This window comes from Diaporthe citri (assembly GCF_014595645.1).
Source record: "Diaporthe citri strain NFHF-8-4 chromosome Unknown scaffold_1, whole genome shotgun sequence".
NCBI classification, from domain to species: domain Eukaryota; kingdom Fungi; phylum Ascomycota; class Sordariomycetes; order Diaporthales; family Diaporthaceae; genus Diaporthe; species Diaporthe citri.
In genome coordinates this window covers 5,736,241-5,751,275 of record NW_025064846.1, presented here as the reverse complement: position 1 = coordinate 5,751,275, position 15,035 = coordinate 5,736,241, and the positions used below count along the sequence as shown (strand labels likewise).

The 15,035-nt window shown below is 51.4% G+C and overlaps 4 protein-coding genes across 4 annotated transcripts; 1 reads left to right on the top strand and 3 right to left on the bottom strand.

Annotated features, from left to right (window-relative positions):
- Nucleotides 1-4,894: 4,894 nt before the first annotated feature.
- Nucleotides 4,895-6,783, top strand: INS49_001538 (uncharacterized protein; the record flags this gene model as incomplete). The annotated part of the gene is made up of 4 exons (XM_043162364.1): nucleotides 4,895-4,921; nucleotides 4,999-5,150; nucleotides 5,215-6,165; nucleotides 6,237-6,783. The coding sequence occupies 4 exons, from the start codon at nucleotides 4,895-4,897 to the stop codon at nucleotides 6,781-6,783; spliced, it is 1,677 nt and encodes a 558-aa protein (XP_043030870.1).
- Nucleotides 6,784-6,943: 160 nt separating this feature from the next.
- On the bottom strand, nucleotides 6,944-7,480 carry INS49_001537 (uncharacterized protein; the record flags this gene model as incomplete). The annotated part of the gene is made up of 1 exon (XM_043162363.1): nucleotides 6,944-7,480. The coding sequence occupies one exon, from the start codon at nucleotides 7,478-7,480 to the stop codon at nucleotides 6,944-6,946; it is 537 nt and encodes a 178-aa protein (XP_043030869.1).
- A 647-nt stretch (nucleotides 7,481-8,127) lies between these two features.
- On the bottom strand, nucleotides 8,128-9,189 carry INS49_001536 (uncharacterized protein; the record flags this gene model as incomplete). The annotated part of the gene is made up of 2 exons (XM_043162362.1): nucleotides 8,128-8,363; nucleotides 8,424-9,189. The coding sequence occupies 2 exons, from the start codon at nucleotides 9,187-9,189 to the stop codon at nucleotides 8,128-8,130; spliced, it is 1,002 nt and encodes a 333-aa protein (XP_043030868.1).
- A 1,827-nt stretch (nucleotides 9,190-11,016) lies between these two features.
- INS49_001535 (uncharacterized protein) lies at nucleotides 11,017-14,194 on the bottom strand (the record flags this gene model as incomplete). Its single annotated transcript, XM_043162361.1, has 3 exons — nucleotides 11,017-12,311; nucleotides 12,369-12,981; nucleotides 13,130-14,194. 3 exons carry the CDS (start codon nucleotides 14,192-14,194, stop codon nucleotides 11,017-11,019), a joined length of 2,973 nt encoding a protein of 990 aa, XP_043030867.1.
- Nucleotides 14,195-15,035: the final 841 nt, after the last annotated feature.

Below are 15,035 nucleotides of genomic sequence, written 5' to 3'. Positions count from 1 at the left end.
TGGCTGCATAGGCCATGCTTTATTGGAATCTTTAGATCCTATCATGTATCTGTCAGACTTCCCAGATACAGGCACGTATGGTTCGCTCCCACATGAGCCAGAAAACTTGGAGGGGGGAGGTGGTTTGAAATGGATCCATATCGGTCGCAGCGTCGGAAGGCAAGCTGATGCCACCGCCGTCGCCAATTCAATATTGGTCCAGTAGAAAACAGGCGATGTGTAATCTATGCAAAATTAGTCGGTAATCTTCGAGAGGCGTTGTGACGATGTACATGTCACATGGTTGTAGTGGTCAGCAAACCCTGCGGCAATTTGTACCAATGTAGCAACTCGTGTGGCGCTGATCGCGCAAACTCTAGACATACAAGTTAGTTCACCAACTAAAAAGGTCTTCTGATGTTGGTGGTAGAGATAGATGTGTAGACTGTCAGGGGCCGAGGAACTTACGTTGCACCAAGCATGAACATGCCCAGAACAGCCAGTTTCTCTTTCCATGGCAAATGGAGTTGCAAGACCATAGGAACCGGCATGCACAGGATTCCCACATCAACAATGAGGTCACTAATGACCACAGAAAGCCACATCGGAACGGTGTCCATGCATTTGTTGCCATAGAAGAACTCCATCAGAGGCGTGACCGGGTAGCAGGTAAAATCCCAAATCCTAATCGTCTCCCAGTGATTCATCCTCCAATGCCACAGTTACCGAAAATGGGACCAAGAGTTTCCAATGAATCCGAACAAGCTTTTCCTCTCCTACCAACGATTGCAGAGCCCAGTGTGATCTATCAGCCATGTCCTCGACACGGAAAATTACAATGGATAATTTTTGCAGTTGCCATCATCCTCTCAGTTCTGTTGGGATAACGTCCCCGGCCCAGATTCCGGCCGCCCCCCGATTCCGGCCGCCTTTCCCACACAAACTCACACTTTTCAACCTTCTATAATAAATCCAAATTAAATCCCATAACCCTAATCCTAAGGCTTAAAACATAATATTTTAAAGTAAATTTATAATATATATATTGAAAAAAATTTATTATAATCATATTAGTTTTTAAATAATTCTTTAAAATAATATGCTTAAAATGTTAAGGATCTTTAATATCTTATATAAAAACCTTAATATTTACCTTTAAGTAAATATTTCTTTAATAGAATTAAATAAAATTTTTATTTCTTTAAATATTTATTTATAAATTAATATATAATATAATATTAAAAAAATTATATTAAAAACCTTATATTTATAAAGATATTTTAAAATATAATCTTTTTTAATTCTTTTATAAAAATTTTATATAAGGAAATTAGGAAAATATAAACTTATTAATATTTTTTATAAAAATTTTAAATATATAAAATAATCTTTATATTTTATAATAAAATATTTATTATATATAATAAAATTTAATTATAATTATTTTATTAAAAGAATAAATATAAAATTAAAAAATATGAGCTGTTAAGAATTCCTTATATTATTTATATAAATTTTAACATTTTTTATAAATTAAGTTTAAGAATTATTTTTAAATTATTATATTAAAGCTATATTTTTCAAAGTATTTTAATATAAGAATGTATTTAAAACCCTTTATTTTAAACTTAGTGTTAGGGTTGTAGGATTTAATTTGGATTTAATATAGAAGATTGAAAAGTGGGTATCTTATAGTGCCAGTGCACCAGAAAACGACTGGCCGGAATCAGGGGGGGGGGCCGGAATCTGGGCCGGGGACGTTACGCTTCGGGACTCTACCACTCAAGGGAAGCGAATTCTGCTGAATATGGGCTTCCCCGTGAGTACACCAGCTTTTCATTGAGAATTGAGTGCTGAAGTGGCGAACAGGGCCTCCAGGTACAGTCCAAACAACCTGGGAACACAACTTGACATTCACACAAACGCCTTCCCCCGAATCCGAAGCCGCCTGGGCGTCGTTTATTCCTTCGGGAAGAGGTTTCGTACATCATGCGCAATTAGCACCTTTCATCTCGAATATTGCCGTTTTCCACCAACTTCATTGCCTGGTAAGCGACAAAGGACATGTAAAATGTCTCGATATCCACTGATGTCTCCGTCTCCATTAGCATTCCACAGTCGTTGCGTACTATGACGCACTTAAAAGCGAGCCCCTGACAAACCTCACGAACGTTTCCGACTTCGACAATGCTACTGCCACACGAATAGCCCCATTGCACACACGGCACTGCTTTGACTATATCAGACAGGCTCTCATCTGCGCAGCGGATACAAATCTTGAGGTCTTGGACAAGCAGACACACCTTACCAACGGATGGGGCCAGCCTCAGCAATGTCGGGATTATGAGCAAGTCTTCATTTGGGCAGAACGATACGCCAACTCGTCTGAGACGGGAATCGTCACGTAGCCTGAGATATTCAGGTGCTATTTGGTTTGTAATTTCACACAATTTATGAGTCCTTATCATCCTGCTCATCCTTGATGAACACCGAATAGTCTCTCAAATCAACCATTCTCTTCCTTGCACAGTGATCTAGTGCTTGCCAGTCAACACACTCATTGTCTGTATACACCCTCGATGTTGGCATCCCATCCTCCCTCCAGAAGAGAGTCGCAAGAGTAGTATCACCTCGACACATGGCGGCTTCCCTCCAATATTCAAGGCAATGCTCTGAACGTTGTCAACATTTTGCATCAGTGATGCAAATTGCTGTCGGGATTACATACCAATATGTACATCTTCGAGTTCTCGGTCTTCTGCTGTGTAATAGTCATCAAGGTTCAAATAGTGTCTCAAGCGTTTCTACAAAATCTGTTGTGAGCATAGTCAACGGTGTATGGCCTGGATTTTTAACACACAATGCAGTGCAACTCGTGGTACACGCCCATCTCTGCAAGGAATCCAGAACCGTCTTTGAATGCTATTGTGGTGTCGCCCTCACTAAAGCGATCAAGCTCTTCTTGAGACACTTTGACGATCATTGCTAGAGGCGTTTCAGTCAGCAATAGTCTGTGCAACACGTGCAAAGAGAGCACTTACGATTCACGATGTTCTTCCACGCTCTATCGAATTCTGGCCTAGGTTTTCCCACAAAAGGATTGGGTCCATCGATATCACGCCATAAACGCCTCTTTTCGTACCTTACGGCATCTATCGCGGGTGCTTGGGTGGTGGAGCTGGATGTCAGATGATAGAATCTTCGCCGTCCATATGCTAATGCGATACTTGAAAAAACTCACAGTAAGTCAGTCGAGGTCGCACGCATTGCAAATCCCCCTGTTGATCCTTTTGAGTCCCTGATCTGATCCAGAGAATTGCCATTGTGATGTTTGATAGTAGAAGAAAGGTAATGGCTATAAGCTGGATCCTCGAAGACTTTGGATGCCTATAGTGTGACAACGGGCTTGCATTGAGCTCCATTACCTCTGAGGTATCTTCATCTCCATTTAATGTAGTGTAGAGAGGCTGATATCCCTGCGATGGGGCCATATTGGTTCCAACGTTGATGGACAGCTCTGAGGGAAAAGTCCACAGACGAGGGTACCGCATGATCTTGCAGAACGGATCTGGGGCCTCAAATGAACCATGATTCACTCGAATTAATCAGACAAGGCATGAATTTAACATTGAGCAAGGCCCTGTTCTGAGAAGGAAAAATGTTGCCCGAGCTAATTCCCATGCTTGTCCTCGAATGCCGAGCCTTGGTGACTTCGAAAATTATCGGCTGTTCCTACCAAATCTGGTGTACTGGAGCATCAGAAAGGTTCCAAAGACATTGAGCCCTTTGCAATCAGGGCCTCCTTCTTCCCACCCCTGGTTTGCGTGGATACTTTGACACATCGCATGTATTCCATGGCACTTGGGCAATATTTTCAGAGCGCGATACGCGACTCGCCAGTGGAACATCGCCCACAGAGCAGGTGTTCCAAGGACTCTCAGATTATGCTTTGTAGCTAATACAAACAACAGCACTGTACTCTGCATGTGAAATCCGCACCAATCGGAGGACTTGGTGTTCTGGGCACTGCAACCAACAGATCCCAGCCGGCCTCGAAGGATCCGAATACAAGGAGAGAACCATGCATATAAAAAGCGTCCAACTACTGCAGTTGTGCCAGTATGGGCCGATCCCTGATGGCCGGTCAGATGGCTTATGTCCGGTTTAGACTTCGATACTGGCACACGTACTGTCCCTAGGCAGCCGGGGTTAAGGGGACGCTCACATTGGTACCACCTTGGGTTGCAATTGACTGAGCCAACTGGTTGATGCCTTCTTATCTCAGCGCAAAAGAGCCGACTGGGCGTGGATATTGTTGCATAAGATCCAGCCCTGGCAAAGCTGCGCCTCAGGGCTGTTCCCCCGTCAGGCTCGTATGCGCTCGATCAGCATCCATCCTCGTGCATTAAGGCTGCGACTGTTGGAAGACCAGAGCCACTCAGCTCCCGTACCGGCGTGTTGGAACCATTCCGTCACACTGTCCAACCGATCCCACGTCGGACGGACATTCGCCCGGCTTCTCTCGGGGTCTCTTCGATGGGAATGATACGCCGCTTCGTCAAGTCCCAATGTCATGTTGGTTGAGGGGGTGCAAACCCGATTGGGTCGGCGCGGCTATCACACGAAAACCTCGCGAAGGCAATATCAGCGTTGTATGTGACGCCATATCACCATGCACTTCCAGGCTTGTGCTCGGATGCTTCTCGTAGCCCAGGATAGCTGTTCATACAATTCTACCAGTCGAAAGCAGCCTGCTGCATGCCACGTGGTACGGGCGACTCTGAATTTCTCGCAGGCTCTCAGAAGACCTTGCTCAACGGAGAGTCAAAAAGGCCGTACCGCTTCATCTGCTCATCTTGTTATTTCCTCATTGCACTCTCGCCCTGTTCATCGGTGGCCTTGAAATTCGATCACCATGGCTACCGCAAACACGCCAAAGACGGTCCTGATCACTGAATTGCTCTGAATAATGCTCTTGTGCCGGGCTCTAAGGTTCGAGGCTCACCTTCGGTCGTCCAGGTCTCGGAAGAGCCCTCACCACTCGCTTTCTTTCTCAAGCCAACACTACCGTCATCGCTGCGGTACGACGCCCCGTTCACCCTACGAGTCAATCCCTCAAAGAACTTCCGCGCGGTGAAAATAGCAAGCTCACCACCGTCCAAATCGATGCTGTATCCGGCACAGACGCCCAAGATGCCGTCACATTCCTTCACACCTGGGCAACTTCACCGCAAGTCTCGTCTCGGATATCACCAACGAGACTCTGGCCTCGGTCACCATCGCGTCTTCATCGGTCGCGAACGCCTGGACCGAGCACAAGTTTGAGCTCCAGCCCTCGGCAGACGCATCCAACAGCAACAATAGCTTCCTGCTGACCTACGAGGCCGCATCTGGCGACGTTCTCAACTTCAATTTGATCAGCCTCTTCCCTCCCACATATAAGGACACACCGAATGGCAACCGCGAGGACCTAATGGAAACCCTGGCGGGGCTCAACGCGAAGTACTTCCGTATTCCCGGCGGTAACAACCTGGAAGGCGAGTCGGCGGGCCTGCAGTGGAACTGGACAGAGACGATCGGAAATCTCACCGAGCGCCCAGGACGTCCAGGCGATTGGGGCTACGAGAACACGGACGGCCTTGGCCTTGTCGAGTACATGCTCTGGTGTCAAGATCCTGGCCTCGAGCCCGTCCTCGCCGTCTTGGCGGGCTACTGGCTCGACGAGACAGCCGCCTCGGAGGCCGAGCTGCAACAGTATGTGGAGAGTGCGCTCAGCGAGCTTGAGTTTTTGATGGGCGACTCGTCAACTGCCTGGGGCGCGCAACGCATCGCCCTCGGCTACACCGAGCCGTTCCCGATCAAGTACGTCGAGGTTGGCAACGAGGATGGCCTGTCTACAGTTGGAGCGGGGACATATACTTCATACCGTTTCAGCGCCTTCTACGACGCCATTACCGCTGCGTACCCGGATATTCTGGTGTTCACCTCTTACACGGGCTACGTGTACGAGAACTCCGGCCAGGACTACCACCAATACACCAGGCCCGACCGCTTCGTCCAACAGTTCAAGTACTTTGACAACTTTGCCAATGCGTCCGGCCGTCTCATCATGGTCGGGGAATTCGCGGTCGTGCAGAACAACACCGGCAACCCAGATGATGGCACCAACTGGAGCAACCCCAAGAAGTAAGCCCCCCTCACACAACTGGCCAGGGCCACAGATCTACGAGCGGGAAACCACCAACACGCAAGGACAGCACATGGGCCTACCGGATCGGCTCCGTCGCCGAGGCCATCTTCCTTTTAGGCACAGAACGCAACGCAGCAACGGCGTGGGGAGTCTCGCACGCGCCGCTGCTCCAGAACCTCAACAGCTACGAGTGGTCCCCGGACCTCATCTCGTACACCGCCGACCCGTCCCAGACGGTCCTCAGCACGTCGTACGGGGTGCTCAGGCTCTTCGGCAACAACGTCTTCACGTCCACCTTGCCCGCCGACGAGACCTCCGGCTCGGCGTTTGGCCCGGCCTACTGGGTTGCGGGCGTTGATAACGCCACGAGCACGTACTACCTCAAGGCTGCCGTGTATAGTAGCACCGCCGACGTGGAGTTTGATGTCTCCTTCGAGGGTCTTAGTGGTGGCTCGGCAACATTGACGGTGCTGACTGCGCCGGATGGGTATTCGCATAATGAAATTGGCAGTGAAGTTGTCACAACCACGACGCCGACCGTGGCCGCTGTCGATGGGGTGTTCAGCTTTAGCCTGCCCGAGCTGAGCGTTGCTGTTCTGGCCGCGAAGGCCTAAATTATTGGATACAAATAATCGAAACATATGTTGGTCACTCAAGGGACCGACAATCAAAGCGAGAGACAGTGTTAATCAAATAAAGCAAACACTAAGTGAAACCAGTCCTCCCATCCGAGGTCGCCATGGCCAGATACCAACTGTGCTCATGCGCCATCTCTTATTCTGAACACTCTGCCCGTCCAACCCTACCACGTTTCGCCCCTTCAAGCCCCTTGTCCCCGCCTCCCTCGCCGCGGCTCGGAAGGGAGCGCCTGCGCCTGCGCCTGGCTTCTCTCACTTTGTCCCGCTGAGAAGCCATCACGCCCATCCACCAAAGATAGAATGCCCTTATCAACTGAAAGAAGGCTGCCACGAGCTCTGCGAGCCCCTTGCCATGTCTGGGGGGCCGGTGCTTCCTCTGGAGCTGATCTGCCTCGCCCTCGAGCATCCTGACACTCTCCCGGAGACCCTCCAAGTTCGCCTCAGAGGGGCCCCTGCTCTGGTGATCGGGAACCGATGGACCGGCATGGCTGTTTCTGTCCTCGTAGCCGGCGATAACCGTATCGTCGCTGCTGGGACTGGTTTCGCTGCTGGAGCTGGTGTCGCTGAGTAATTTGTAGTGGCTGGGACCGTCGTTGTTGAGACCGGCGGGGCGATGATTGTTGCTGCTGGCGCTGCTGTTGAACAGCTTATTCCCGAAAAGGGAGGAGGACATTCTCAATAATTTTGATTATTCTCGTGGATTCTGGGTTGCTACCAGGTGGACGCTTGAGTTTCCCTTTCGTGTGTGGTCGTGATAACGCTTTCGAATGACATCGTTGGAACAGGACAGGGGGAGCGGCAGATCAAGGTACATTTAAAAGTTCAGTATCTTCACCGCGCAAAGTGGGCATCTTTGTTCATCTCAAACCCCATCGATGTTTCATGTACGATCAAAGACCATCTCAGACAGCTGTGTCGTCTTATCTTGTGACAGTCGCCTTTATCCCCATACGACGCACAGCTCCGTATGAGAACAGATTACTTTCTTGCTCTTGTCCATCGATGGACAACCTAGCCAGGCCTTGTTCTCGTGGTCTCGAGAAGCCAGATATCAAACATACGGCCCAGGGTATTGCTTCTTCCAAGTTCTCCGCAGCATGGCCCGCCTTCGTGTATACGGCCGGCGTCCCGAGAAGGGACGAGTAGCGCAGAAAGTCCGGGTTCTGGATCAAATGGACTTGCATGCAAGCCGATGCTCTCTGTACACAAATTACATGTGTAAACACAGGGTTGCTACTGTTGATGGGCTGCCACTGAAGGCATGTTTTGGAATAGCCTTTGCGTAGCCTCAAGATCTTTCCGCAAGCAATCCAGTTCCCTCTATGAGCCAAGGGCGCCATGATCACCACTCGACGCCTTCTGCGAAGGCTTTGCATATGCACTGATAAACGCGTAGTACTGCGCCGCCGCCTTCGCCGCCTTCGAGTACGACATGGTCCCCTGGCTATTGTCGTCGTCGGCACGCTTGCTGTCAGCTTTCTTGTACTCCAGCTTCAGTTCCTGTAGTTCTTTGGTCTTCTCCGCCACTTCATCGGGCCCATCAGTATTGAACTTCTCTGTAGCCTCGCGTCAGTATGAGATGGTTGAAAGAACAATTTTCATGGGGTCCGACTCACTCAGACTCTTGGCCCCGGGTATGCGGTTCTTCTTGGGATCCTCTTCCCTCCCCGAATGCGCCACGCACGGTAGGGGCCGGCCGCAGGGATCTCCGCTCCAAGGGGACGGACGGGGGACGACGCAGTGGGTCTTGGGGTCGATCGTAGACGGCGTAGGCGACAGCGACGGCGAGGCCGCATTTTGCGCGAGAGACCGCTTGCTCAGCTCTTTGGCTCGATCCGACACAGCCCTGATGGTCTCGAGGCAGAGCCTAGTCTGCTGCTTCTCGGACTGCGTGTACCGGCTCAGGTCCATCCCCTCGATGCACTTACTGAGGTCATTGCAGACCTGCTCGAACGTCTGGCAGGGGATTTCGAACTCGGCCGCCTGGTCGCTGTCGGTGGTGGCGTCGGCGTCTTGGGTGGCTGTTGCTCGTGGGTATTTTCCCTCCTTGGCCTTTCCCTTGCCCTTGGAATCCCTCCACTCGATCTTCGACTTGACCTGCTCGGCGGTTGCGTCGGGCGGAACGTCGGGCATGATTGTGCACTTCTTCAGAACGTCCTCGATCAAGTCCCTCGCTATCACGCCAATCCTCCCATTCAACCTGGTGTAAACGTAGAAGTGGGCGGAAAAGTTACAACGCTTTAGAGCCATGATCTCGGAGAGTGGGAAGGTGGGCTTGTCGGTAACGATCCCGTCCCAGGAATTCTGAAGCATGGGCTCGGATTGTTTCTGGTCCTTGTTGCGGCCGTCGTTCTTTTGCACTCCAGTGGGGGTAGTCGTCATTCGACCGCTGCTGGCTTTCTGCGATTTGGCAAGCCCGACGAGAGAGGCCGGGCCCGAGGCGGAACCGCCAGGCCTGGGGTCGCTCTTTCCCTGCGCTGATGCCATCTCAGGGAAGACAATGTTGACTGATGATAATTGTGAGTTTTCGATGTGTGATGCAAGGCGTGTCGCCTAGGTTGGAGGTCGAGAGGTGCTTGCAATGGAATTGAAGTCGGTGTGCAAATGATGGCACGGCACGTAAAGGTGAATTGGGGTGCACACACCGAAGCCTTTGTGGACGCTGGCTAGCACAGTCAGTAAATCAGGACTTGTGCACGGGATATGCTCCCGGGAAAACCGAAAAGCATTTTGCTTGAAAACGATCGTGGGCTTGGAGCTTGCGATAGGGAGAGTAAGTGGGAAGACAAGCCTTGTATCGTATGGCAGCTGAGGCAACACGCACATTGCAATACTTGCTTCCAAGCTCTTTGTGAGAGCAGGCCAGTTCCGATCCAGTTCTACCACTGCCACATGTGCAGGGTGTCAACGCCGACATTGAGCATGGCCTTGGTCAGCTCGTCGTTGAACAATTTCTCGCTAGCAGTCGTCTGTAAATCGACTCAAATCAAAGCTTGTGAAATGCGATACACGTTTAATCCAAGCAACTCGGTCACATAGTACTCTATTCACTTTGGTGCGTCTATCGTGCGTAACTTGTGACCCGACCACGCAAACCTAAAACCCTAGTGCCAACAAGCGCTCCAGCCAGGTATCTAATGGATCTGATGACTGGCTCGTTCCATCTGTGTTTTGTTTGGACGCATTATCTGTTGAAGTACCTACGGTATATAAGGCTTGATCCGGCTGACGGATTAAGCGTTCGCTTTAAAGCGTTCGCTTTTTCCACATTATCTCCGTAGGATCAAACCATGAGAAGACGACTTGAAGACGGTGCCTTTGCAAGAATGAAGTGTCCAGTGTCTCGAGGAGGCACAGGAGATCCTGTCCAACTGCATGTTGTCGGGGATCTCTACATATCCATAGCAACAACAATAGGAATTTGTCTCATGTTGTTCTCAATGTGGAACGTGGATCTGAATTGTTGAAGAGGGGCAATACCTAAACCAAACATTCACAATTAGCCTTTAACATAGAGAATATTATTATTAGGACTGACTGACCAGAGGAGGGGCTTGTGCCGCGGGTACGTTCCTAGGTACTCAGAGAACCCCGGCTCTCTGGAGCTGCTGGTATGAGAAGCACCACTTCCATGAGACACCCACCACCCTGGATCCTCATCCTACCAAGAACTACGGGACAACCTGCTATAGGACATCCTCTTATGGGATATCCTCCTATGGGATTCCCTCCTCGGGGCTAACCTACTATGGGATATTCTACTGTCCATCATATGGGGTATGGTATTTCCATCTCAGTTTCCGATGCTCAGGTACTTCTCCAAGCACGAATTCTTCTTTTCAAATGTAGTGTTCATCTCTCACGCCATAAGAGAGTCCTGTGTCAAAACCGCTCACACCGCAATCATACCTAGCTCTCATGCAAACCAGCAAACACGAATGACTTCTGGCGAGATAGCACATGAAGGCATCCTGTGTCTATTTTACAAACAGCCAAAGTATATACCTAGGTAATTACTTACCCTTGACCACAAACTTGACTAAAAAAAGAATGCGAGCTATGTTCAGCCTGACATGAACATTCTTAGCAGACTAGGATGCCGTCTATATCCTAAACAATACTACAAGAAGATTACAGTCATTCTGCCCCAGACCGAGCCCTGGCCCACACCCAAAACGGGTAAATAAGAAAAAAGAAATGTAAATTTCATCAGTAAGCTCCCGGCCTCAGCTCCCACGCAGGCTGCTCGACAAGCGATGGCGTGGCCCAGCCTGTCAGCGCAGGCGTTGAGCTGTGCGTCCAGTTGAGCCCAGGTACTTTAGCACCGTCACTCCCCAGCGCCCACAGCGTCAGGCCAAGCCAGTTCCCCCCTTGGTAGTTCAGAACACCCTCGGGTACGGGGAACTGAGTCTGGGGTCCTACGTTGCTTGTGTATCGACCGAGCTGGTACCCATTCACATAGATCAGCGCCCTGTATGGCGCGGCTGCCGCTGCGGACGTGTCATTGGCGAACACCAGGGACAGTGGGACATCCCATTGGTCAGAGGGGAGTGAGAGCGTGAAATTCGTCGTGTAGTAAGCCACTCCCGCAGATGTGATGCCGTCGTAAGGCGACGTTCCCGTCGTGAAAACTTCCACTGGCGGAGCAGCCTGGTGGTAACCCTGACGCTCGACAAAAAGGCCACCCTCGTTGAGGGGACCACGAACGCGGTCGGCATAGTCCTCGCCGCCGAGGTTGCCCGTGATTTTCCACGTAATGTCTGATGCAAAGGTGTAGTCAAGAATACCGCGAGGGTTCTTCTGTACATCACCTCCCACATTGTAGTTTTCATCGAGCCCGGTCGAATCAATCAGGACAGTGAAGACGTATGAGTTTCCTGCTACCAGATTAGGCAGGGTGAAGGTCGAGTTGTAGCTTTCATAGACGGAATTCCCCTCCCATGAGCCGATGAAAGTGCTGTTGAGCCAGACCGACGCGCCGAAGGCCTCTCCGCCTTGTGTACGAAGCTCAATCTTGGACTCGTTTCCAGTGGCAGTGAAGTGGCCTCTGAAGAGTAGAGACCCTGTATTGAAGCCATAGTCCGATCCGTAGAGAGAGACGGGCGTGAGGAGAGGAGATCCCACAGGATTAGTGGTGTTGGTGTGGTCTGCATTCGGCCACGCTGAGTCGTCGTAGCTAGACTGAATCTCGGGAAGCGAATCGATGTAGTACCATGATGCACTAGGGAGGTCGGGGATGTTAAACTCGGGAGGCGAGTAGTCCTGGCTGGCGGTCCATGAGCCCAAGGAGTCGGCAGCGTGCTCCAGGGTGACTTGGTTGACCTGCAATGAAGTGACTCCTGAAGGCACTCCAATGATCTCGATGCTTGCCGTCTTATTGAAATCAGCAGCCAATATCAACTTGTCACCTTCCACCGACGCTGAACGCAACAAGTATGGCCCGTTGACAATCACAGCACCATCTGTCACATCGGCGACCCAGTAGTTATAGGCACTGTTGCGGTCTTCATTCATCATTAGTCTGGCGCATCTTACTAGGCGGGTGAACGTTTCCAACATACCCAGGATGTAGACAAAGAGATCCCCAACTTGCACAATTCTCCTGTCAGAGGAGGTTTGCCACTGAGCGACGACAGAGTTATTGGTCTGCTGGATCGTCACACCATCGCCTTTAACCACTGTCCCGCCAGTTGCACCCGCAATGGCCAGCTCGTGAAGCTCATTCGGGCCACCATAGACGATGAGCACCGTCTTGTTGTCGAAGACTTGCCAAGTGAAGATTTCAGCTGTGGAGTAGAGTAGCTTCGAGTCTCCAACAGGATAGTCAGTGACGTGGACCTTGGAGTCCCGGCCATTGAGACTCAAAGAACCACCAAGCTGGGGAACGGAGACGGTCCCTGCCGAAGTAGGCAGTGACAGCGTATAGTTAGACGAGGCTTGAGATGTGTAGTCTGAGTGCCGAACGATGAAGAATGATCCATTAGATCCGAAGAGTGGGGTGGTGATGATGTCCGAATTCGTGTTGTAGACGCCGGTTGACGACGAATTGGCTGCAGAAGTCACGAGGTACCCTGGGGAGACCTTGAGAAACTGTGCTTGGAGCTTCAACTCAGAGTACTTCTCCCTGTCCACCGCGCGGTCCTCACGGATGACAGAGCCGTAGTCATAACTTGTCTGTTAGATATTTGATTAGCAAATTTCCAGAGAGAATGTGCCGGGAAAGGTGAGATGTGGTGCGCCCTGAGGCTAGAAGGTTGCAGAGCCCGACTGGCTGACGATCTGAAGACATCAAAGCAAGCAAATGACAATGGAAAACACGTACATAACCGCCAGGGTGGCCGATGTTGCCCCAGTTGGTTCCCCCGTAAATCATGTAAAGACTGTAGATAGTGACGCCAGCCGCATAGTTGTTCTTGTAGAAAACTCGCTCGAACTCCATGTTAACGAGGGCGGCGCATTTCTCGAAGCCAACACCGCCCGGGGGATCGAAGGACCCTCCCTGGAACTCTGGGATCGTGTACGGAGTACTGGGGCTTTGCTCCAGATGTGTCTGACGAAAAGTTGTCGGAATGGCACCTGCCGGCCACGAAGAAGGATTGGCACAGTCAAAGCCCAGAGGGTAGGAGTCGTGGCCGTAGATGTCGACCTCCCCGACGCCGGTGCCGGGAGCGTTGTGCCCGGCTGGTCTGGCGTCGTTGCTGATCAATGGGACCACAACACCGGCATTACGAAGCTGATCCTCAATGTACTGCATATATTCGCCATTTGGGAAGACGACGCCTGAGCCGCTCTGGGCCCCTGTGTACTCGTTTTCGGCCTGTACGAGTATGAGGGAACCGCCGTTGGTGATCTGGTACTTGGCGATGAGAGCTCCAACTTCAGCCATGTAGTTGTCTGTGGCAGAGAGGTAATCGGTAGCGTTGGTCCTCAACTTTCCTTGTATGCGCTGAAGCCAGCCTGGGAAGCCGCCGCCGGTAGCCTCTGCGTTCACGTACGGACCAGGCCTGGCGATGATATACAGACCAGCAGCCTGGGCAGCCTTAAACAAAGGCTCGAGGACGAGAGGTCCTTGGGCATTGAAGTCGCCAGCCTTGCCCTCGAGAGCGCCCCAGTGCACGTAGATTGAGATGGTGTTGAGCCCCAACGCTTTGATTTTCGTCAGAACGTCGGGCCAGAGGGAGGGGACGGGTAGTCGGAATGGATGGAATTCCCCCGAGTAGATCAACTGGCGCTCGCCGTTGATGAGAAGCGAGTAGTTGTCAAAGGTGACGACATCCTGAAGCAGGTCCCTGTGCTCGGTGTGGAAGAGGTGATTGGGTCGTCCGAGCAGGGCGTAGCTGCCCTGCAACGCCAGAGTGGCGAGGCTGAGGGTGGTGGCGAGCCTCATTGTGAAGGGGAGAAACGGACACGGCTGTCGATGGTGTCCACGACGAAGGGACTGTCTGTTGTCTGAGTCTCAGCGGATGAGAATGGAGGGAGGAGGTATATCAACCACTGCAGGCCAGCCTCCAAGAGGGAACGGGATGTGACGGTGGGAGTGGACAGGGAGTCAGTCGGCTGCGGCTGCGGCTGCCCGTCTCCATCATCACAGCCATCTCCTCTCTGTCGGGCCTTCCTCGTATGTTGTTGCACCGAGTCGGGCCCATCCTTCCCTGTCATGGTTGCGGGAAAAGGCAATCACGGTGTCACTGACTGGTGGTCGATGGTCGGGGAAAGAGTTGGAGAAAATGGAGAAAATCCGACCTCGCCATCTCACCTTTGCCCCCCCCCCCCCACCTTTGGAATTGGAACCGGTAGAAGGGATCCCCGTCCATTCAGACGGGATGAACTGATGGGCTCTGGAATGAACGGATGGACAGGAACGAGGTAGCCGTAGCGGGAAGGATCGACAAGCTTTCTCGGCGCAAGCCACCCGTTTCCCAGCCTGCTAGCCCAAAGCCAGCAACGCCCGCCGAACCGTCCGATTCCATGACGAGACAGCGTCGCGATCGAGTCGGGTATAACTGGGCCACGATGCGGGGGAGAAAGCTTCAATCAGGAGTTGGGGTTCGGATGAGGTGACACTGCGGGTCAGAAGTCGTCTAAGTCGTGAGGGGTATTAGGCCATGTTCGCGGTGCGAGGGCACCCCTGGAGAAGACCAGGTACGCGATCCTGCTGCAACCTGCACTGCAACCCTATGCTGTCACTCCCTGAAGCTTGTTTGTTCTTGTCTTTTTCCCTCTTTTTC